This window comes from Lampris incognitus, chromosome 16 (genome assembly GCF_029633865.1).
Source record: "Lampris incognitus isolate fLamInc1 chromosome 16, fLamInc1.hap2, whole genome shotgun sequence".
In the NCBI taxonomy this organism is placed as follows: Eukaryota; Metazoa; Chordata; class Actinopteri; order Lampriformes; family Lampridae; genus Lampris; species Lampris incognitus.
In genome coordinates this window covers 29,507,083-29,532,020 of record NC_079226.1, presented here as the reverse complement: position 1 = coordinate 29,532,020, position 24,938 = coordinate 29,507,083, and the positions used below count along the sequence as shown (strand labels likewise).

The window sequence follows — 24,938 nt, the reverse complement described above, 5'->3', positions numbered from 1 at the left end:
CTTCCTAAAAAAAATTCTCATGTGTACTTGTAAATCACCGATGAAGCGCATCGCCCTGCAGCCCAAACTCAGCAGCCCGAACTGTGCCTGCACATGTCGGCTAATGCACAAGCCACGCCCCATTTAGGCGTTCCTCTCCAACTACAGCCAATCGGAGACTCTTTTATTGGAACATACAACTTCTTAACGAATCGCAGCACTTCTTCTTGGCATGTGGTCGGCCTGCCCCACGTCAAGGGCCTCTGATGTCCAGGGGAAGTAAGGTATGGAAAATTGTCACGGTTTTGAGGTTAACAACTACTAATTTGACGCTGCTGAGGTTTTTATCCACGCCACGATGAGTACCTAAAAGAAACCAATTTAAGCCATACAAATATAGAGCTGCATAGTTTTACATGTGGATAATCACCAGCATCAGCATGTCGATGGTATATGTATTAACTCCGTAATAGGCTATCACAGCTGTGTTATCTCTCCTTACTGTTTACATAGACTACCCTGATTCGTGATCGTTTGTCTTTGTTGTGCTGCGCTGTTGAGATAAACGCGGGGTTTGGTCGGGGTACATTGATCGGGGCAGATTTTAGCTGACGAGCAGCTGAATAGGACGAAACCACCAGACAGCCGCTTTATGAATAGACGCATTGTCGGGTCATCACAGCTCTTGTCGCATAGACTCAGGCTCTGTCATTGTGGGTGCTGGCTCGCACGACAGTTCCTAATCAAGCGGACCTCCCGTAGTCATTCGGGGGGAAGTCAAGAATTGGGGTTTTCTATGTGCCTCTTTGTTTTGTCCACACTTGTAAGTTTCAAGCTTGCATATTACCACGCGTTTGTACAGAGAGCGTCGCAGCTCTGCTCAGGCTGACCAGGTGCGTCGCCGTGCTTAAATTACCATTGACGGCGAGCCGTCCTGTTTACGGTGGCGCGTTGCTGTCAGCCCACAGTGCCAAAGTGTCGTCTCTGCTGAGGATGCCGCAGACCAACAAATTCAGAAACGCCTCGGCGGCTCATTCTGCAAACCCGGTACCAGGAGGGACGCCGGAGGATCCTGAAACCACCCGGATGGAGCTCCAAGAAGCAGGGGATGCAGGGGGAGGAGGAGGAGAGGACAATGTTGGCGACAGCGACATCATCAAGTCACCCAGTGACCCCAAACAGTACAGGTACCCGCAACCTCACCTTTTTAGTACAATTTAACCCGACTTAACGCCTGCGATCAGGTTTTCTATCTCAAAACCTGTTTAATGTGCGAAGCGGCTCCTGGACCAGGCCTCTTAACTTACTCACAAACTGACATGTGGCCTCACGTTTAGCTGTACCATCTGCGTAGTTTTGGCGGGGGTGGGGGTGGATGAGAGAAAAATGTCATTGAATGAGTGTGCATTTAGAAGTAGTATGTGCTGTTGTAAAATTTTGTGCTTTCAGCTGACATTATAATCCTGATTTGAAGAAAATTGGGCAAACTATTTTTCTGCACCCCCCACCTCTATCCTTCCTTAGCCTCTCCGTCATATTCTTACACTTGGTATCGCCCATGCGGTTTCATTCAGGTAGGGTTTCACAGAAACGCCATTGACAGAGATGCAAGGAAGACTAATGCGCTCAAAAAATCAACCTTTTCGTAAAAGTTTTGAAGTGTTTCTGATGTATCAACTTTTTTTTTCTGGGTTGTTAATTCGTTAAAAACAGGATTTATAGGAGCTAACTTTGGCTCTGTTGAACCGATGCGCAAGTATGTATTTTACAACTAGCATCCACTCAAGATATTGAGTAAATAATATGTAATGCAACGTTAGCTACTCATTTGAAAATATGCAGTCCATACTAGGCCTCCTTCCAATTACAAACTCAAGACAATTTATAATAATGATAATGATAATAGTCATTACATTTATATAAGCGCTTTTCTAGACGCCCAAAGCACTTCACATTGAAGGGGGTAACTCACTTCAACCACCACTAATGTGTAGCACCCACCTGGGTGGTGCATGGCAGCCATTTTGCGTCAGAACGCTCACCACATATCAGCTTTAGGTGGAGAGGGAGGAATTATTGAGCCAGTTACATGGGGGGATGATTAGGTGGCCAGATGGAGATAGCCAGGTTGGGAATTTTGCCAGGACACCAGGGAACCCCCTACTCTTTGCTATAAGTGCCATGGGATCTTTAACAACCACAGTGAGTCAGGACCTTGGTTTAACGTGTCATCTGAAGGACGGAATTGTTTAGAATTGGAAATCCCAATTGTCCCACATGTTTCTGTTCACAGCAAAGTCATGCAGCAGTTGTGCTTCACATTTATAACACTATGTCCCTGTTCAAGTTAAGGTTTAAAATCATTACCATGGGAGTACATTATGGTCACCATCTCATCCTTTACTTTGCACTTCAGCCCCTTGGCCACAGATACAGGCTCATTAGGTGCAAAATGGCCCAATTCAGCAGAAAGCCTGGTACCTCTGCCACAGGGTAACAATTTGAGCTGCATTGGATTAAAGCTGTACTAAGCAATATTTTCTGATATTAACAGTGAATGAAATGACAACCTGTTAGGTGAAAGAAGTGCTAGTACTGCCCATCGCACTGACAATTGACAACCCAATCGACAGTTTTCCTTAACTTTTATCTCGTTGTTTAGTTTTTCCCAGTCTGGAAAAGGACGCCACCATTTACCCTGGTCCATGTGAAACCATGGGTAAAGCAGCTCGCAACTCACAAGTTGAGAATGTGACCTAGGGTGAAGGAAGCTCTCAGAGAGAAGAGGAGGAAAGCGCAATAGCATAAAAATGTGTGTGAAGTTAGCAAATTCTCAGGCTAACATGTTAGCAAGCAACAACCGTGTAGTCCCACATCTAGAAGAAATAGAGCAACTTCGACGTCAGTTTTGAATTCTCTGTGAATACTTGTAAATTGAAAAAAATGGACCACGAGTGCATTGTTCGAATGAATGAATCAGATGGTTTATATGTAGATATTTACAGGACTAAGCTGGGGGGAAAATAGCGTTGAATATACCTTTGTCCCCTGCTCATAGTTTGACAACTAAACCAATTAATTCACCGACAGTGAATCAAATCCAAATATTGTAATATAGGGACACTGTACTATGTTGTTGTTTATGGGAATGTCACAGGTTGCTTGGTTGTGAATTTGTATGCTTACGTGAATGCTGTGGTATTAAATGTCTTCGTGCTTTTGTTTTTGTTTTTTTTCCTGGTTTTATTTTGCATTTTATACTGTGCAGTGTTAAAATATGCTGTGTTTTGAATGTTGTGTAACATGCACTGACCTTAGGAAAAGGATTTTCTCCCCGAGGACAGTAAACTGTTTATTGATTTATCTCCTGTATGACTTACTCCCTCAGGTATATTGAGCTGGACAATGGGCTGCAAGCTCTGCTTATCTCAGACTACAGCGGTCCGGCAGCATCAGCAGATGAGGATTCAGATGGAGAAGAGGAGGGTGAGGAGGGTGAGGAAGAGGAGGAGAGCGACTCTGGAGGGGGGACTGGGGACGAGTCCGATGAGGGTGACGAAGAAAAAGATAGCGACTTCGAAGAGGAAGATGAGGACGAAGGGAAGAAGAGGAAAGGACACTCAGAAAAGCAGGTACTTTTGGGATATGTCAGTGTAGTGGATGGTCATTTTTGTCGCCGAAAGGAAGACTGCTTCTGTACACTATAACTCAAGTATTTCAGACAAGACTGCATATAAAGTAATTGAAGGCTCTTGTTGAAGACCCTTATAATAAACATCAATTTCAATGACATATGAACCACAGGGAAAAAAAACATGTACACGCTTACCTTTCTCACTCTTGACTGACGGCTAAAAAACATTTAGTAGTGCGTTTTGAAATATGGTACATAATGGCCTTAATTTATAAAATTTCTAATAGATTGGATCAATTAGATTAGTCATTCACAAAACCATGTGCCATTAAAGGCCACATGTATGCTGATTTTCATTCCAACTGAGCTGTATACTAGCTTTTACTAGCTAGCACACCTCCAAACAGAGGGAGAATCTAATCAGTAAAATAAGCTGGTTTTGGGTTTGGTTTGAATTAAAACCTGCGTACACAGGTTCTTGATAGTTCACCACACCACACCACTGAATTATATTTAATAGAATTTGGACTGTAAACGTTAAGCTCTGATTTTGTCAAATGGATGTATAGCTTTTTAGTCACTTGATGGCCGTGTTATCTGAGAGCACTCCCGTCTTATCGCCAAAGGCTTTATGCATTTATCTACTCAAGCATATTTCATCTCTCAAATGTGACTTGACATCCTCCCTTCTTGTCAGTCTGCAGCGGCGCTGTGTGTTGGAGTCGGCAGCTTCAGTGACCCCAGTGACCTTCCTGGCCTCGCTCATTTCCTGGAACATAGTGAGTGGGAGCTGTAACCCACAATGTATTTACCATGAAAATAATTTTCTCATCTTCTTTCTAACAATATCTCCTCAGAATAAATATTTACTTATCTTCACCTTTCCCCTTTCCTCTTCTCCTTCTCACCTCCTTTCCTCTTCATCCTCTTCCTCACTATTCATTTCCAGTGGTGTTCATGGGTAGTGAGAAATACCCATCAGAAAATGGTTTTGATGCTTTCCTAAAGAAGCATGGAGGGAGTGACAATGCCTCCACAGATTGCGAGAGGACCATCTTCCAGTTCGATGTCCAGAGGAAGCGCTTTAGAGAAGCTCTGGACAGGTGGGTGGCAAACAGACCTGCTTTGATCATACTGAAGGTGTGGGCATATGTTTTGTTTGCCACAAATTGGTTTGCCTTATGGTGCATTGGCGATCTGTCCAGAGTGTCTCCCTAACTTCTGCCCCATGTCAGCTAGGATGGGATCCATTCTGTATACGTAGGTACAAACAGAACTGAACCTGGAAAAAAAAGCCTTGAATACATGTGTCCCCTGCTCATAGATTACCATGCAAACCAATTATCTCACTGACAGTGAACCAATGCCAAACATCGTATTTTCTATTTTTGGAAGCCTGCCACATTCAAAGCCATGTCATCTTTTATATACACTTTACTATCTCTGCAGTCAGCAGTCTGTAAAAAGGCAAAAAATGATATATTTGTTATGCTAACCGGCATGAAACAGAGATCGGTAGTATGATTGTTAGCAAGTTGTGTTTGACTCAGATGGCTGGTATGTATCTAGAATTGAATACTCGTAACTTATGTCCATGGTCCGTCTTTACGTACCAACCAGCAGTGTTTACAGAAAGATGCTACTGGACTGCCTATGTCTTGTAACAAGTTCAAGTTGGACTTTATTATTACGCGTATTGGAAAACAATGAAATTCTTGTGCTCTGGCTCTCTCTGCCTTACCACAATAGGACACAAGGGCACCCCCCCCCCAAAAAAAGCCCCACTTGACTATGTACACAGTGAATTCATACATTATATACAGTACACGATAACACAATGTAAGGTGCATATGGGTGTGTCAGCTGTTCAGCAACCTGACTGCCTTTGGAAAGAAGCTATTACTGAGACGGATGGTGTGTGATTTGATGCTCCGGTAGCATTTTTTTTAGATGGAAGGAGTGAGAACGGAACAAGAGCAGGGTGGCTGGTGCCGTTAATGATGTTTTGGGCTTTCCTTTTGCAGCGAGTGGTGTAAATACTGTGAAGTTGTTGTAGTTCTATGCCAATGGTTTTTCTGCTGCTGTCTTTATAGTCCTTTGCAGCAGTCTGCTGTCCTGAGCAGTCAGGTTGCCAAACCACACTGTGATACAGCCTGTCAACACACTCTCCATGGTACTGCCATAAAAGTTCATAAGAATTTTGGTACTCATACCAAAACTCTTGAGACACCTCAGAACCATGTGAGGGTGTCTGTGATGTTTAAACCTAGAAATCTAAAACTGTCCACAATTTCAACAGATGACCCATTGATGGAAATTGGAATGTGATTTTCTCTGATCTTTCTAGGTAGAGGTTGTTAGCATGGCACCATATGGTTAATTCTTACACTTACCTTCTATAGGCCCTCTCATCACTGTTGCGTATAAGTCCAATCACTGTAGTGTCATCTGCGAATTTAATTGATATTGTCTAGTTCATAAGAAAGTTTCGCTGTGAGGTTTGACACTGACCACACAGGGAGCACTCTAACCTTGTACTAGCCATAACAAAATGGCCTCTTATAAGCAGTTGCTCTGTGGGAGCTTCACAATCCAGGTCTGATGTACATGAAAGTGCATCAGACCTGGGGAAGACAGACATGGACAGCACAGGCTGAATCACATGTCAATTTGATGTCATCTGTGCAGCGTAGTGGTCTGCATTTGATTGTAATACTGTTTGTCTCTGTCTGAGCCCACGTCCTGCTTCTATGGTCCCTGATTATGGTCTCTCTGCTGCTGTGTCTTCCCCCCATAGGTGGGCTCAGTTCTTCATCTGCCCCCTGATGATCAGAGATGCCATCGACAGGGAGGTAGAGGCTGTTGATAGTGGTAAGTCATAGGTGGGGGGGGGGCATGTTTGCCCTGCTGCTTTTCAGCCCCCTCTGTTGGGAAGTTGAAGTACGACCTCTGTCTTGCATCACACGGCTCTTTCGCAGTCCATCTCTCACTATCTCTTGCAATCCCTCCCTCCGCTGTTTTTCTTGACAGAGTACCAGCTGGCTAAGCCATCAGATTCCCACAGGAAGGAGATGCTGTTTGGCAGTCTGGCCAAACCGGGACACCCTATGGGCAAATTCTGCTGGGGTGAGTTGGTAAACATTACCACTGAGACAAAAAATACACGGAAAGCCTCTTGAGCATGTAAGCTCAGGGTTTGTTCAGCAGGAACCAAAATGAGCACAGAGAATGAAGCCAAGTCTCCTTTTCTTGTTGTTGACCCTGTGTTTGTAAATAGCTTTTAGACTCCCTCTTTTGGCTTGCCCAAAATTGATCATGTGTTTGTGACCACAACAGGAAATGCCCAGACACTTAAACAGGAGCCAAGGAAGAAGAAGATCAATGTGTACAAGCGACTGCGTGCTTTCTGGAAGAGACACTACTCCGCTCATTACATGACTCTGGCTGTGCAGTCTAAAGGTCAGAGCAGTCTGTCTAAGATTCATACATTTATTGTTCTACAAGGAATCAGGCAATGCCAGAATCACTGCACCCATGTTCAGCAGCTTGCATACATCCATCCAATCCATCTATCTATCCATTATCCAAACCGCTTATCCTACTCAGGGTCACAGGGATGCTGGAGCCTATCCCAGGACTCATTGTGCGGCAGACATGGAGACACCCTGGACAGGCTGCCAGTCTATCACAGGGCCCCCCCCCCCCACACACACACACACACATTCACACCTAGGGACAATTTAGTATGGCCGATTCACCTGACCCTACATGTCTTTGGACTGTGGGAGGAAACCGGAGCACCTGGAGGAAACCCACATTTGCATACATTGCAATTGCATACATGCAAGCACAAATTACACATGGTAGACCACTGATTAAGTCACACTATCCTATTTGTTTTTGACTAATTCAACTCAAAGCATCCAGCACATATATCAGTAGTATAAATGCCATTGTAACCACTGAAAGAATCACATTCCCCCCTTATCTGTGTGACAATAGTCCATTCATTGCCTTGCATGCAATTGTAAAATTTGTAGGTAACCAGTATTTCAATGGGCGGCATGGTGGCGCAGTGGTTAGTGCGGTCGCCTCACAGCAAGAAGGTCCTGGGTTCGAACCCTGGGGTTGTCCAACCTTGGGGGCCGTCCCGGGTCGTCCTCTGTGTGGAGTTTGCATGTTCTCCCCGTGTCTGCGTGGGTTTCCTCCGGGTGCTCCGGTTTCCTCCCACAGTCCAAAGACATGTAGCCATACTCTCAATTGTCTCTAGTGTGTGTGTGTGTGTGTGTGTGTGTGTGTGGTGGTGGTGGGGTGATGGACTGGTGGCCTATCCAGGGTGTCTCCCCACCTGCTGCCCAATAACTGCTGGGATAGGCTCCAACGTCCCCATGACCCTGAGAGCAGGATAAGCTGTTTGGATAATGGATGGATGGATGGAATATTTCAGTGGAAAGATGAGATGGTTTGTAAACATTTATGAAAGAACAGCAGTGCAAGGTGATAATGTCACAGTGTGTCATTGGTTTTGGTTTAATTTTTGCAAAGCAACCAGTATAAAGATGGCCATTTGAATTGCAGTTGAATGGCCTGTTCTAGGGCTAAATCCAGCCAAAACCACAGTTTTAGCCCTCTCTAAAGTGGCGGCCCTTAAAGAGATATTCCCCATAGCTCTGATTAGTCCACAGAACTTAGAGCTGTGACTGTTCACTCTGGGTTAATGAAGAACGCTGAAGTACTAACTCACGCTTTGCTTCCTGTCTCCGTTTAGAAAAGCTGGACACTCTGGAGGAGTGGGTGAGAGAGGTTTTCAGTAAAGTGCCAAACAAGTGAGTAGTGTAAGGGAGCACCTCCCAGTGTCTCAGAATGGGTTTTTATATGCCTTGAGATTTTTCCTAAATGCTGAAAATTCACCCTTGTTTGTCTCATCCCAGGCATCTAACAAAACAGTTGATGCCTAAAATGGCCGCTTTCTCTCATAGATCTATTTCCATCAACAAGCCCACATCCCATCTTTTAAGTTCATGAGTCGTTTCTGTAAATTCCACAGGGACTGAATAAACATGAATTGCATGCACCGAACAAATGTAAAACAGAGTCAGATGGGCGTTGTGTTAATCTCAGCTTTACCAGAACAGAAGTTTGTTTTCTTTGTTGTATCTGCCTTTTGCAAAACAAGAAACATGGTACAATTTTTGAGTTTTTTTTTTTTTTAGAGCCTTGTCTTTGAAATGGCTTCAGATATAATGCAGCTATGTATTTACTTACTAACATTTTATTAATGTTACTAACAAGACTTCTTTATTTTCAATTCTCCATCTCTGTGGTCACAGTGGCGAGCCCAAGCCAGACTTCTCTGATATGCCGGATCCTTTTGACACACCAGCCTTCAACAAGCTGTACAGAGGTACTAATCCATCTGTCTGCTTGCTATCATTGTGTCTTACTCTGTAAATACACATCCATTCACTTTATCCCATTATCATTTGGCAGCATCGGCCCCCCCCCCCCTTTTCTCCCCAATTGTATCTGGCCTATTACCCCACTCTTCCAAGCTGTCCCGGTCACTGCTCCACCCCCTCTGCCGATCCGGGGAGGGCTGCAGACTACCACATGCCTCCTGCGATGCATGTGGAGTCGCCAGTCGCTTCTTTTTTCCCCTGACAGTGAGGAGTTTTGCCAGGGGGACATAGCGCGTGGGCGAATCACACTATTCCCCCCAGTTCCCCTCTCCCCTGAACAGACCGACCGACCAGAGAAGGCGCTAGTGCAGTGACCAGGGCACATACGCTCATCCGACTTCCCACCCATAGACATAGCTAATTGTGTCTGTAGGGACGCCTGACCAAGCCGGAGATAACACGGGGATTCGAATCGGGATGCCCGTGTTGGTAGGCAACGGAATAGACCGCTATGCTACCCAGACGCCCCCTGGCAACATCGGTTTTTAAATGACACATCCTGACAGCCGTAAACATCAGTAGTTCACCTTTCTCTTTCTGTCTCTTTGTTTGTCTGTCTCTCTCTTTCTGCATTGCTGACGCTACCTTTGTTTGTTTGCAGTGGTCCCGGTGAGGAAAGTTCATGCTTTGACTATCACTTGGGCACTCCCCCCTCAGGAGAAACACTACAGGTGAGCCACGTACAATAGATAGGAATGGTGGAGTGCCCAGAGATCCCTAATTACATCTAAATGACACCGCTCTCTTCGCTGAGTGCAGAGGGATTGAGTCATAATTCTCTCCCGGGCACGCTTTCTCATTCACTCTTTCAATGCCCTTTCCTCCTCTTTTCAGAGTGAAGCCTCTCCACTACATCTCGTGGCTGATCGGCCACGAAGGCGCAGGCAGCATCCTCTCGGTGCTCAGGAAGAAGTGAGTGTCCTCAGCCCTGTCTGTTTTTATTTTTACAATTCGAGAGCACTCCAAAACCCATTTAAAAAAGGTCTTCATTTTGCCTGGTTTCAACCCAATCTCAAACCGCACACTTTGCCCACCCACTTGACAACTTGATTCGTATATTCTCGCCTCTGGATATGCTACCTCTTGTTGATAAGTGGTGAACTAATTTGCCGGCCCTGTATAATCCCATGATGCTGAGGACTCATCAGTATGTCACTCCGCTACTTAGCTGACATGTTGCCTCAGCGCTGTAACCTGGCAACAACACTTGGAGGTTAGAATAAAAAAATCCTGTGTGCCGTTTTATGATGGTTGATGAAGGACAGCTGTGACATTTGAGCTTGTGCTGTCTTGGTTTTTATTTGAAGCACACTGCTGAGTGACATGCAAAACCCTGTCAAAGTGAAAGACCGGGTAGAGTATGTGAGTATGTGGCATGAGATTAGATTTAACCGGGACAGTCCTTTTTGGATCGGCCTCGAAATTAGTTGAGGGTTGATATGTGTATTTGCTTAGGTGCTGGGCCCTGGCCCTCTTTGGAGGTAACAGTGAGACGGGCTTCGACCAGAACACCACGTACTCCATCTTTTCCATCTCCATCACCCTCACTGACGAAGGTTTCCAAAACTTCTACCAGGTAGAGTGACCTCTGACCTTTCTTCCTCATCTATTTCCTACATATCGGTTTACATCATCCTCTTTTTTTTACTTCTTGTTTTTTTTAGTAGATCTCATTCACGGTTTAGATAAACACGGGATGAGATGGGGTAAGAGAAACACAAGAAATAAAACAGATGTAGATACTCTTATCAAATATACAATTCCCAGGTTACAATCAGAATTTTGCTTATAGGGCCTTTTTTTGGGGCTCTCATGACGTTTCCCATCAACCTTTTACATATCTAACAATTGACTGTAACATGGTTAAAATGAAACGACTTTAGCATGCTAGCAGGTGTTAAGAAAGGCTGTTACCCAACACAGAGATCGCCGGTTCAAATCCCTGTGTTGTTTCCAGCTTGGTCGGGAATCCCTACAGACACAATTGGCTGTGTCTGTGGGTGGGAAACCGGATGTGGGTATATGTCCTGGTCTCTGCACCTCCTCTGGTCGGTCGGGGTGCCTGTTCGGGGGGGAGGGGGAATGGGGGAATAGCATGATCCTCCCACGCATGTGGCAACTCCACATGTATCGGAGGAGGCATGTGGTAGTCTGCAGTGCTCCCCGGATCGGCAGTGGGGGTGGAGCAGAGATCGGGATGGCTCGGAAAATAGGGTAATTGGCCAAGTACAACTGGGGAGAAAAAGACAAAAAAAAATGCTGCTAGCATTTCTAACAATGAGCTGTACCCCTTAAATACCCATCATGTAGTGAAGTGAGAGAAACTTGCATCACCCTAAAAACAATGAATGATATCTGCTCTCTGCTCACCCTAGTTCCTCCATCCAAAGTAGAAATGCAATCTGTCTCTCTACTCAGATTCCTTCTCATTTCTTTTCCATGCACGTTTCGTACATGTTCATCCCAAGGTCACATGAATCGGTCAAGGTTACGGAGGCTAAAATCTGTAGCTCTCATTTGTTCACTATTTTGCCTGTAGCCTTGTTAATGGATGACCAAAATCTATTTTACTGTTGCACACATTTTAAAATCACTCTGGATAATAGCCCCAGCCAATTTGCCTAAAATTGAAATGTAAATTTCATACCGCCGCTCTGGGCATGTTAAGAAAGGGCACACCTGGTGTTTATTATTCACAAAAAAATGGTGGTGAAAATTACATGTCCACCAGCTCTTACATGTAGCAATTATTATCTCTTCAGATCTCTGGAACAGATTTAACAAGGGCACATAGGAGGACACTTGGGGAAATTAAAGAAGACCTAGTGAGGTCTTCTTAAATTTAATTTATTTTAAGTCTCTCTGTCTCTCTCTCTCACTCTCTCTCTCTCTCTCTCTTTCTCTCTCTTTCTCTCTCTCTCTCCCCCCCCCTTCCTTCCTGCTGTGCCTCAACTGTGAGCAAACCTAAACTGTGTGTGTCGCCCCCTACAGGTAATCCACCTTGTGTTCCAATACCTCAAGATGCTGCAGACCCTTGGGCCACAGCAAAGGCAATGACGCACATACACACTCTCTCACACAAATACACACACACATACTCTCGCACAGTCACTCACAGCCCCAGTGTAAGATGTGTGAGTTAGGTCGAGCGAGGCCCTTTACCTATTTCATGCACTCACACACAAATGCCTATGCAAGCCTTGCATGCTGTGTACTCTAATACATTAGCCTACAAGGAGAAGCATTTCACGTATTGCTTCAGCTCATCACTGATCAATAATAGAAAACAAAGATTATTGCTTAATTTGCACTTACCTGTCTTATCTTGGCATATCATTTGAAAGTGGACAAAATTATTTAATGTTATTCAAGTCTGCATTGCTGCTGCTTTGACAATTGAATTACCTGTCTGTCCAGAATATATGAAGAGATTCAGAAGATTGAAGCCAATGAGTTTCATTATCAGGAGCAGGTAAATATTCATACGCTGATGTGTTTATTTAAATGGTGTTGGATGTGTTTTGAGTGAACTATGCTAATTATGCAGAGTTATCACAAGCAATACTGTGGTGTGTGTGTGTGTGTGTGTGTGTGTGTGTGTGTGTGTGTGTGTATGTGTGTTTCCTCCCCGTCAGACTGATCCTATAGAGTATGTGGAGGACATATGTGAGAACATGCAGTTGTTCCCTAAAGAAGACTTCCTGACAGGAGACCAGCTGATGTTTGAGTTCAAACCAGAGGTTGGTTGGTCAGGGGGAAAACCAGATGGGTTTTCAATCCAAAATGCTGTGCATCCTTCCGTGGAATGCCTTTTGGTATCCATCTCGAGCTTTAGTATTTTTTATTATTCATTCAGATGGGAAAAAATAGATGGGTTCACAGAGGATATTTGGTTACAAAAGCATTTGTGGGCATTCGTGCCCATTTAAGGGAAAAATTGAACTTCATCTCCCAGTAGTTCACTAGTAAAGGGGATTCTATCTAAAAGATATTAAGCATTTCCTAGGCAAGGATCTTAAAGTAGCTTACAAGTAATTTTATTTTCAAATTAATTTTTACATGTTAGTAGTAGTCTGTATCTAGTGCTATGAAGTGGATGTCTAATTTTCAAATTAAAGTGTATACTAAATTGTAGTTTTCTCTAGGGATGGTAGAAACGGTGCTGTTTTTCTCTGGGACTATTACTGTCTGCTGAAATTGTCCTTGCCTGTACACGTACAAAAAAATTCATGAAGTTGGCATCAATTCAAGCTGCGTCAGCTAAAAATGCTAAAATTCTTCGACCTCAATAGGAAAACTATTTAGTTCTTCTCAGTCGCTGAAGGCCTGACTTTTTTGGCGACACAAAGTTTTTTGAACGACACTTGGAGTCATGAATTTGACGTTAACATAAAAGTATGCTTATGTTTGATCTAGAAATCTTTCCTAGACTTTTCCTAGAGAAACAGACGGAGAGAAGAAAGAAGGTTGAATCAGTTCATCTGGATACAATGTTATCATTGTATCCAGATGAACTGATTCAACCTTCTTTGATTTTCTTACCTGGATTATTGAGCATGCGTCAAGACAGACAGAGAGAGAGAGAGCACACACTTAAATCCTGAATCTTTTTTTAAGTGGTTTCATGTGTGTATGTTTTTTAAAAGGGCTCTCCTGTGTCCCATCTCCCTGTGTTTGAGTTTAGGTGATCAGTGAGGCTTTGTCCCTCCTAACCCCGGACAAAGCCAATTTGATGCTGCTGTCACCAGAACATGAGGGCCACTGTCCCCTGCGGGAGAAGTGGTTTGGCACACACTATAGCATGGAGGGTAAGTGTACTTGTGTGTGTGTGTGTGTGTGTGTGTGTGTGTGTGAGAGAGAGAGAGAGAGAGAGAGAGAGAGAGAGAGAGAGAGAGGTGAGAGAATAGCAGTGTTTGTGTGCATGAGAGGGAGCGCAAGAGAGAGAGGGGTCCATAAAAGCACACGTTTGTGTGCATGTGTAAGCCAATGAGTTTATAGGAGTGTGTATGAGATGGAGGCAGTGAGAGAAAGGAAGTGTGTGCGTGCATGCTTGTGCATGTTTGCACCTCTATAGTGACTGGAGAGATGAAACAATGGTTCTGCTAGTTGTCGTGTTCAGTAGGCACTTATCACTTTGCTCAGATTTACCAAAAAAGTACCTTTTTTTTTGACAAGGACTTGATATGTGGGTGTGGGTGCCTGTGTGTGATTCCTTAAGTGCAAAGCTGAAAACAAATTTCAGCATACACACCAGTTAATGAGGACCAGATTTACCAATAAGGGTCAAAAAAGAAGTTTCACAAATAAAAAGTCTAAGGCAGTGTGCAAGGGTTAAGGCAAGGATAGGAATGGTGAAAGTCGCAGTTCATAGTCAGTTCAGTTCAGTTGTCATTAAAAACAATGTGCAGGCACATGTAAAATGAAATGAGGGATGCGACTTCGCCAAACAGTGCAAGACAGACATAGACAAACATAGCAAACATAGTATAAGATATATACACATGAAGACTAAAAGCTAAAGATAAAGCACAAGTATAAACATATTCACAGACATTCAGTGGGTGGCCAGGTTCAGGTGGGTAACAGCTTGAGGGAAAGAACCTGTTTTTGAGCCTGGTAGTGCGGGCTCTGAGGCTTCTGTAGCGCCTCCCAGAGCGCAGGGGGGAGAATATTCCATGGTTGGGGTGGGTGGGATCTCTTCTGATGCTGAGACCCCTTCGAAGGCAGTGCTTGTGATAAATGTCTTTTATGGCTGGGAGCTGGGTACCGGTGATATGCTGGGCTGCCTTGACGACCCGCTGCAGAGCTTTCTGGCCTACTGATGAGCAGTTGCCGTACCACGCTGAGATGCAGCTGGTCAGGATGCTCTCTATGGTGCAGTGGTAGAAGCTGGATTAGGTCAATGTAATGCCCCCAGTTCTGACTTGACAGTCAGTGTCTTAAGTTTGTTTGTGTTTGGATGTGTGCACATGCAAGTGTGTGTTGATGTGTATTTCTAACAGTGTAACACAGTATTCTACTTATGTAGACATTTAAGGAATACATTGCCTTTTCCTCCCTGTTTGTTTTTGGTTATAACATGGACGTCACCATCAACATTTTCTGATGGACATCAGAAAATCCACCTTCTATATTTGTGTCAATTTCAAACTAAAATGTCGACCCTGGTTGTTCTTATAGGTCCTCTGCCTTTTTTGCCAGTATTTGAATCAGCATGGTGTGAACTATTATTCCCCATTAAAACAGACATCCAGCAAGAGTGGAGGGAGCAGTGGACGGGAAACTTGGGGCCAAACAACGATCTGCACCTCCCTGCTGAGAACAAGTTCATTGGTATGTGCACAAAATGAGTCATCATCTATATCCCATGCAGCGGCAAGATATACTGTCCATCAGATTGAATCGGGGCTCTTGAACCTTTTCAGCTAGAAACAACATTTGTTGAATTAAGTCTATCTCTGGCATCTAGTCAAGGAATTGTCTAAAACAAGCAATGGGGGCCAAAGTCATAAAACATTCATGCTTATTTTTATCTAGAGTATGTGCATTTATGTCCAGTAGTAAAGCTATTGGTGGTGTGTGTGTGTGTGTGTGTCTGTCCAGCCACCGACTTCACCCTGAAGCCACCTGACTGCCCAGACACTGAGTTTCCTGTCAGGATAGCTAACAGCGACAGAGGCTGCGTCTGGTACAAGAGGGACAACAAATTCCATATCCCTAAAGGTGAGGTGTGTGTGTCTGTGTGTGTGTGTGTGTGTGTGTGTGTGTGTGTGTGTGTGTGTGTGTGTGTGTGTGTGTTAGGGGTTTAACAGTACACAGTACCTTTCCTCCCCCTGTTATGTACAGTGGGAGGAAAGGAAACAAAACATGAAATTGCTTCTTTTTTTTTTTCTTTTTTTTTGTATTTTTCCCTGTTTTTCTCCCCAATTGTATCCAGCCAATTACTCCACTCTTCCGAGCTGTTCTGGTCGCTGCTCCACCCCCTCTGCCGATCCGGGGAGGTCTGCAGACTACCACATGCCTCCTCCCATACATGTGGAGTCACCAGCCGCTTCTTTTCACCTGACAGTGAGGAGTTTCACCAGGGCGATGTAGCATGTGGGAGGATCATGCTATTCCCCCCAGTTCCTCCTCCCCCCACAAACAGACGCCCCGACTGGCCAGAGGAGGCGCTAGCGCAGCAACCAGCACACATACCCACATCCGGCTTCCCACCCGCAGACACAGCCAATTGTGTCTATAGGGATGCCCAACCAAGCCGGCGGTAACAAGGGGATTCGAACCAGCTGTCCCCATGTTAGTAGGCAATGGAATAGACCGCTACGCTACCTGGACGCGGCTCTTCTTTCTTAAATAAAAAAGATTTTTTTTAAAAGTCTGTATGGCTGCAACCTACTAATAAAGTGACATTTACTTAGATCTTAAGTAGATCTAAATATTCTCTCAAATAAATAAAAATATAATAAAATAAACATCCATTAAGGTATGTCATTTAGAAATTTAACTGTACTTGAGCTGAACTGTAATGTATTCACATTAGCAGCTTTCAGCTTCACATCAGGACTGTGCAACAGTCCCAGCTTGTACTGAGATTTTTTTCAGAAAAGTAACTTGTCTACATTGTTTGCAGAAGGGGCAGATCCGCTGGCACTAAGCTCTGGTTTATCTGTGTTCACCGTAACGACGAGGCTGCGCTGTGCTAAATTACCAGCGATCTCTGTGTGGCGTGTGTATGTGAGCGTGCATGCTTAGTGGGGTGGCTGAGTGTACAACATCTGGCCCTTTGCAAGAGTTGCTGGAGGGGAAACCCGGAGTTTTAAATTAAAGTCTGCACTCACAAAAGTTCCACACGTGCAGTGGTTTAAACAACACTGCGTTCATTGGGTACACATGCGTGCCAAACCGAAAGACCCATACCGAAAATTTTCGGTATGATTACGTGTACCGTTACACCCCTAGTGTGTGTGTGTGTGTGTGTGTGTGTACACACATGGGCATTTATGTTTTCACACCAATGTGTCTGTGAGTGTACCACATGTACCCAAAGTGCCCAGTTTTTTTCTGAAATGACATTTTCCTTCGTTAGCAAAGCCCAAAATGCCTCCTTGTAACACTCCCTTTTCCTTCTCCTCTCTGTTGCAGCTTACGTCAGATTCCATTTGATCTCGCCTGTAATTCAGCAGTCTGCTAAGAAGTAAGTCCAGGTTCAGGCATGACTTCACAGAAACTGTCTTTGTTTAATTCTCTAATGAACATTTCTTTCTCTTTTCTTTTTTCCTCCCCGTCCTTTACTCTTGTCCTTTTTGTCCTTGCTCCCCTCTTTTCACCTCTTCATTCTGCCCATCTCACATTCTCCCTGTATCCCTCCATCCATGTATCCCCACTGAGGAAAATTTGTAATTTTTGATATTTGGCTATACAAATAAAATTGACTTGACTCCATTGTCCCCATTCTTCCTCCCTTTTTCCCTCTTCCGTTAATGCCCTCTCTTCCATCTCGCTCTCCTCCTTCAGTGTCGTGTTGTTTGACCTGCTGGTGAACGTCCTGGGCCATAACCTGGCAGAGCCAGCATACGAGGCGGACGTAGCCCAACTTGAGTACAAACTGGTGGCTGGGGAGCATGGCCTGGTCATCAAGGTCAAAGGATTCAACCACAAACTACCCGTGAGTGAATGCATCCTGAAAACCAGGACCCAAAATTCACAACTTTATACTGAGACATTAATCTATGCTCACAGATACAAGATAGGATTGTTTTTACATGCATGTATGTCGTCACCTACAGATATGAGCAGGCATGCACATATACACTCTGGAGGCACGAGCACACTCATTCAGATGCGCTTGTATTGTTTTCATGCTCATGGCTGATATAATGATGGTATGGTGGTGACATGCCTCTCTTTATCATTGTGTTGATATGTCTCTTTCTCTGTCTCCTTCTCTCTGCCCGTCTGTCTCTTGCTCCACAGTTGCTGCTTCACCTGATTATTGACTACCTGGCAGAGTTCTCAGCCTCCCCTGACGTCTTCAGCATGTTCTCCGAGCAGCTGAAGAAAACTTACTTTAACATCCTCATCAAACCCGAGAAGCTCGGCAAGTGAGTCATTCGTTTCCTAAGTGTGTGCCAAGTGTACCCAAAAAAAGACAGAATTTCTTTCTTGCCTTTGTCTCTCTCTCTCTCTCTTTCACTCACTGTGAGGACTGTATTATTTTCATGCTCATGGCTGATATAATGATGGTATGGTGATGACATGCCTCTCTCTATCATTGTATTGATATCTCTCTCTCTCTCTCTCTCTCTCTCTCTCTCTCTCTCTCTCTCTCAGGGATGTACGTCTGTTGATCTTAGAGAACTCTCGCTGGTCCATGGTGGAGAAGTACCAGGCTCTGATGGCAGGTCTGACTGTGAATGAGCTGATGGAGTTTAGTCGGACCTTCAAGGCTCAGCTCTACGCAGAGGGACTGGTGCAGGGCAACTTCACCAACACTGTGAGTGGATGGCAGTCACACATGGATATGCAGGGTGCACTCCACAGGACAATTGGCCTAATTTAAGGTCCGATCTGCCCTTGAGAATCGTGTGTGGGTGTGGTTGTCTTGATTTTAGGATGCTGCAAACCGATTATCTTCCCAGTTTGTCCTGTAGTGTGAGATATTTGCAGTCAGGGCTTCCCTGATAATGACAAACATGTTTGATATTTATGACTGGAAATCCTGTAGTGTGAGAGAAAGGGAAACCCACAACCAATGAGAGCGACACTGAATGACAACTCAAAACAATAAGTTTTTTAATTGTTTCATTTTTGAATTGTTTTTCAGTGCAAAACAATGCACATGCAGTAAGTGCGACAAGTTGTGTTTTTTTTGTTTGTTCTGAAGTCACACTGGGCCACAAGAGTTTGTATACTTGTCTGTGAATCTTTTTCTTCGCATTGTAATTAGTATCCACAATGTTGCATTGCTACTGACTGCTGGTTTAAAATAAACCAGTTCTTGGAGTCCAGCTCTGACTGATAGTACAATTGTTACATGTCTGATGCCCTGTCTTGGCCTAATTGTCTGTGTTTGTCTGATGACTGAAAGACAAAAAAAAAAAAATCTGCCCTTATGTGTGTGGAGTTCCACATTTTCAATATTAGCTGGGATTTGAAATGTCCTTTAATGTGGACCCAGCCTAAATGAACAGAGGAATCAGTCCATTAGTCAGTTGGCCGATCAGTCAAGCAATCTTTAGGTCTATGCTTGCAGTGCAGATAGACCATCTCCCTTCTCTCTTTTCCTATGTCTCGCTCTCTCCTCCTTCTCTTACTTAAGCATATTATACCACACACACACATACACATTCCCTTATCTCTGCCTACCTGTTCATTATCCTTTTCTTTTCTTTTTTTTTGTCTTCAGGAGTCAGTGCAGTTCCTGCAGTATGTAACAGAGTAAGTTAAATATTACCCTCCCCCTGACTGTTCTCTGTATACAGCAGTTCCTCTTAGTCCTTTGTAACATCCATCACTTGTAATTGTTTGCCCCTGTGACCGCTAATTCGCCTCTGACTCAGCTGTTATCCATCATTCTTTCTCCTCCCTTCCCCACTTTTGTGGCTCCCCTTCCTTCCTTCCTCCCTTATTTCTTATTTTTTAATGCCCACCCCCCAACTCTTCCTGCCTTGCTGTCTGCATTTAATACTTTCCTCTCAAATTCCTTCCTTTGTTCCTCCCTGACTTGCTTCCTGCAACTTCTACCTCTGGCAGTAAGCTGCAGTTCTCCAAGCTGCCAACGGAGGTGCCTGTGCTGTTCAGAGTGGTGGAGCTCCCCCTGAAACACCACCTCTGTAAGGTCAAATCACTCAACAAGGGAGATGCCAACTCTGAGGTCACTGTTTACTGCCAGGTACACACACACACACACACATTAATAGTCACATTTTTGAAAGAGCCTCATATCTTTGACACCTCTGACAAAGTGAGTAAACTCCAAGCATCACTGCCACTGGTTTTCCTGTTTTTTTTTTTTATATATTCCCATCACTTCTCTGTCTCTAGTCTGGCCCCAAAAACCTGCGGGAATACGCACTGATGGAGCTACTGGTGGTGAGTACCGAAAGTCTTCCGCTCCTCCGTCAATATTTACAATTATCATATGGGTCTGGTTGCTTTTCCCTCCCTCCTGACTGAGGTGTTGTTATCACCACAGATGCACATGGAGGAGCCCTGCTTTGACTTCCTCAGGACCAAAGAGACTCTGGGGTGAGTGTCTGTCACCGTCTACCTCCATTTCTGCACCTCTCTTTTCTATCTTAACAATTATTTGCTGGATTTTTTTTAAAAATTATGTCGTTTAAAGTTTAAAGGGGGGAAATGTCATGGAAAGGGGGGGGGCAGGGAAACTGGATGACACACAACAAACGTCATGTGCCTTTGGTCACAGCACTCCCTAGGAGAGCCCAAATTGGCTGTTTGATACCCCTTCTCCACCGACGCAAGGCGGGTCATGATCGCAGTGCTGGTGCTGGTCCTGGGGAGGCAGTGGGCCTTTCTTGAACCAGCCCACATTTCTATTAGTTTGAGAATTTAAAAATTACATAACTGGATGTGAGAATTCCCTAGCAGGAAATAGAAGTATATTCGTGACTATTTTTGGTATTAATTTAGGTCATTTTTCCTTAAGTCAAAACTCTCCTCACTGCACTGTTTGTAGACTCTCCTTGCTGCTCACATTGCTTGCTTCTTGTTTAGCTGATGACGACATTACACGGCTTCCTCCACTCCAGTCTGACAGATAAACAGGCCTGGAACGGCGCCAACTTTGCTGGTGGGGAGAACCAGCTTTTAAACACTCAGAACACTTAGTTTTGGGAGCACCGGACCTACTTCAGTGGAAAAGGGGGTATCAGTGATCTCGCCCTTTCCCATGTTTTCATTTGTCCCCCAGCTGTCTCTAGCCTTTGCTCTGCCTTTTGTCTTTTCCTGCATCCTCATTGGCCCCTTACCCTCTCAAATCCTTGTTCTGTCCATCATATCTCTCCCCAGGTACCATGTCTACCCTACCTGCAGGAACACCTCCGGCATTTTGGGCTTCTCCGTCACAGTGGAAACGCAGGCCACCAAATTCAAGTGAGTCTGCGGCATGATGTTTTTTTTAACCTTTCTTACACTGGCAAGAGAGATACAATTCATCTTCCTGCTCAACAGAAACCCAAGCTCCAATTTATCTGACTGCTCTGGGAAACTTAAAATTGAGCTGATAAATGGCTAAAGGAATGAAATATGTCCTTTCATGGGTGGCAAGAGCGATAATTTAACTTTTTTCCCCTGTCAGTACCGAGACGGTGGAGCTAAAGATTGAAGAGTTTCTGGCTTCTTTCGGGGAGAAGCTGGATGCGCTTACTGAAGACGCCTTTAATACACAGGTCTGTTTGTGATTATGTACAATAATACATTTTATGTGTGCTTTATGTTTCTGTGTGGGTACCCTATCATTGTGGACATGAGGAAAAAGTTATGGAAATTAGCGCATTGAAAAATCATCAAAGTTTCGTAAATCTTGGATAGTTTTGGAAACTTGTTCTTATTTTTTCCGTTTAAATTTTGAAGAATTTGTTAACCGAGTTACAAATTTAATTACCGCTCAGGTCCCAAGTGATAGTGGCTGTACCCAGCACAGGCTTTGGGACATTTAAATTGGCCATTGATATCGAATGTATAGCGGTCATGGGAAAAGTCATCACAAATAAAAACCCTATGTATTTTGGTATCCTGTGTCTCTGACCCATTGTTTGTTTTAATCAGGTGACTGCTCTAGTGAAGCTGAAGGAGTGTGAGGACACACACCTTGGGGAGGAGGTGGACAGGAACTGGGCAGAGGTGGTCACACAGCAGTATGTCTTTGAAAGGCTCAACCGAGAGGTGAGAGTAGCACACAAACCTTGTTATGAATATAATGACGAGCTACTGTCCCACTGCTGACTCTTTAAACCCCAACACCAACAATAATCCTCAATATTAAATTTACTTTTACTCCAGGATATTTATGGGACCTTTTTAATATTGACAGTATTTTTTTTTTACCCTAGTTCTATAACATGCTGATCTCCAATAGTCTTTTTCCCCATTACTTCAGTCCTCTGACATCAGCACTTAAAGCTGCTATGAGGCTTTTTTTTTTAAATTTTCCCCCTTTTTCCCCCCAATTGTATCTGGCCAATTACTCCACTCTTCTGAGCCGTCCCAGTCACTGCTCCACCCCCTCTGCTGATCTGGGGAGGGCTGCAGACTACCACATGCCTCCTCCGATGGAGTCACCAGCCGCTTCTTTTCACCTGACAGTGAGAAGTTTCGCTAGGGGGACGTAGCACGCGGGAGGATCACGCTATTCCCCCCAGACCCCCTCCCCCCTGAACAGGTGCCCTGACTGACCAGAGGAGGGGCTAGTGCAGCGACCAGGACACATGCCCACATCCGGCTTCCCACCCGCAGACACGGCCAATTGTGTCTGTAGGAACGGCCGACCAAGCCGGAGGTAACACGGGGATTTGAACTGGCGATCCCCGTGTTGGTAGGCAACGGAATAGACCACCACGCCACCCAGGCGCCTGCTATGAGAATTTTTTTCGCTGATTATTTATCAACCCCAGTTGAATTTGATGCCTGATTATGAGTGACATAAGCAAATAAGATCGTATGTAATGAATGCTAATGGTTATCTTCCGGGTTGGATTCCCTGCAGAATTTCAGAAAATGATTTACGGCACGCAGACAGGATCCATAGCAACAATTTGAGATAATGTCTTCATCACAAAATACCACTGCATCACCTCACTCTTCTCTTCAAAACAAATGCACAAGCTATCAGAGTGTCAGTGTAGACCTTTGCGACAATGAAGTCGTTTTTTCTGCGAAAAAATGCATTGTCGCAAAGTGCCGCGCAAAGTCACCAAAAATCCCCAACTCCTTGTAGCAGCTTTGAGTGATGCTGCAAATGGACCCCATCTACCTTACATTTTTCTTCTGGGCCAACTCGACGTTGAGGACATACAGACACCTTCTTTGACAATTGCTAATGGCACATGTCTCAACACTGGCATGGGACTAAACCTTTCCATTCTTCAGTGCCAAACTTTTCCTGGACATGCTCCTGTCGTTGTTCAGCCCTTTCCAATGTTTGCACTATCATTCTCTCTCTCCTTGAATTTGTATTTAGATCGAGGCTCTTAAGCAGATGACCAAGGCTGAGCTGGTGTCCTGGTTCCAAATCCACAGAGGAGAGGAGAGCCGCAAACTCAGCGTACATGTAAGTTAACTATGCATGTACTTGTGTTTGTGTCTTTACATATGGTTACTTGTCTGCTTGTGTCTGTGAAGCAATGAGAGAGAGGGATATTATCCCATCATTTGTACACGCACATGCCTGTTTTTAATAATTTTCCCTGTCTCACCAAGGTGGTGGGTTTTGGTGTTGAAGAGAACGATGACGAAAGCGGCCGTAAGAAAACAGAAGAGCAGGAAGTCGAAGAGGAGGAGTTGTGCAGCTCTGCCTATGGCGAAGTGTCCAAACTCACCTTCCTACCTGCCTCGCCCAAGATGGCCAATGCCACCGCCATCATGGATATTCCTGCTTTCACTCAAAGCCTCCCCCTTTTCCCCTACCACAAGATCCTCAAATAAACTCACACCCAGACTGAAAGTCAGACACAAGATAGTCTGTGATTTGTTCTTTATCTGAGGCATGTGAGGGTATTCTGCCTCATTGTCTTAGAGCAGGGCAGAGGAGGAAGAAGATGAAGACGAGGGCTGTAACACAGAGCTCGGCACATATTCTCTCAATAACATCAACTCGTAGATCTTACCTATACATATACAGTGTGCACTAAACTGAATGGACTGGGCAGCCTATACTTGACAAAGCACACTTTTGTGTGACATCTGTTTTGCTTTTCAACACTGTGCTTTTAGACAAGGAGCATTTCATTATGAGAATAAGTGTAAACTTGCTTTTCATATATGACTAATAAAGTTGAAACTAGTTCTTTTGGCCTAAAGTGACCGAGGCTGTTCCTCGCATCTCATATGCTGATGTGATGGGAATTTTTGAACCAGGGCATCCAGGTAGCATAGTGGGCTATTCCGTTGCCTACCGACACGGGGATCACTGGTTCGAATCCCCGTGTTACCCCCGGCTTGGTCGGGCATCCCTACAGACACAATTTGCCGTGTCTGCTGGAGGGAAGCCGGATGTGGGTATGTGTCCTGGTTGCTGCACTAGCGCCTCCTCTGGTCGGTCGGTGCACCTGTTCAGGGAGGAGTGGAACTGGGGGGGAATAGCGTGATCCTACCATGCGCTACGTCCCCCTGGTGAAACTCCTCACTGTCAGGTGAAAAGAAGCGGCTGGCGACTCCACGTATCGGAGGAGGCATGTGGTAGTCTGCAGCCCTCCTCGGATCGGCAGAGGGGGTGGGGCAGCGACTGGGATGGCTCGTAAGAGTGGGGTAATTGGCTGGGTACAATTGGGGAGAAACGTGGGGGGGGGACCCCCCAACAACAAAAAAAGGGAACCTTTGAACCAGGTTCAGTTGGTTCAATGAGATGTGGTATTGTTTACGAGAAAAAATCCGGTGAATTCTGCAGGGGCCTGAGCAAGGTCGGTGCCCTTAACTTAAACACGACCTCGGTGAAAATCAGCTGAAAACGCCTTTGCTTCTTTTAACTGAGCCTCTTTACCAAGTTCCAAAATTCTGTGTGTGTGTGTGGGGGGGGGGGTGGGCGGGTGTGCAGGCATGGGCGCGGGTACGTGCATGTGTGTCTGTGTGCTAGAATTCAAGCTCTGCTGAGCAACGCTGTTACCCGCGGACACAAACGTGCTGTGATA

At 44.8% G+C, this 24,938-nt stretch overlaps 1 protein-coding gene across 2 annotated transcripts; it reads left to right on the top strand.

Annotated features, from left to right (window-relative positions):
* The first annotated feature begins 217 nt into the window (after positions 1–217).
* On the top strand, positions 218–24,110 carry nrd1a (nardilysin a (N-arginine dibasic convertase)). Of its 2 annotated transcripts, none has more exons than XM_056295235.1 (32): positions 218–263; positions 941–1,166; positions 3,368–3,611; positions 4,311–4,392; positions 4,563–4,716; positions 6,411–6,484; positions 6,644–6,739; positions 6,950–7,072; positions 8,382–8,439; positions 8,944–9,017; positions 9,674–9,743; positions 9,907–9,984; positions 10,528–10,648; positions 12,064–12,122; positions 12,490–12,544; positions 12,708–12,812; positions 13,757–13,880; positions 15,319–15,405; positions 15,676–15,795; positions 17,215–17,266; positions 17,587–17,737; positions 18,046–18,173; positions 18,403–18,565; positions 19,478–19,509; positions 19,825–19,963; positions 20,116–20,163; positions 20,267–20,319; positions 21,103–21,186; positions 21,392–21,482; positions 21,862–21,978; positions 23,273–23,362; positions 23,512–24,110. In XM_056295235.1, the coding sequence occupies exons 2-32, from the start codon at positions 973–975 to the stop codon at positions 23,734–23,736; spliced, it is 3,291 nt and encodes a 1,096-aa protein (XP_056151210.1). In that variant the 5' UTR covers positions 218–263; positions 941–972; the 3' UTR covers positions 23,737–24,110. The 2 variants fall into 2 exon arrangements, with proteins under 2 accessions (XP_056151210.1, XP_056151211.1); XM_056295236.1 differs by having other exon boundaries at positions 259–263; positions 948–1,166.
* Positions 24,111–24,938: the final 828 nt, after the last annotated feature.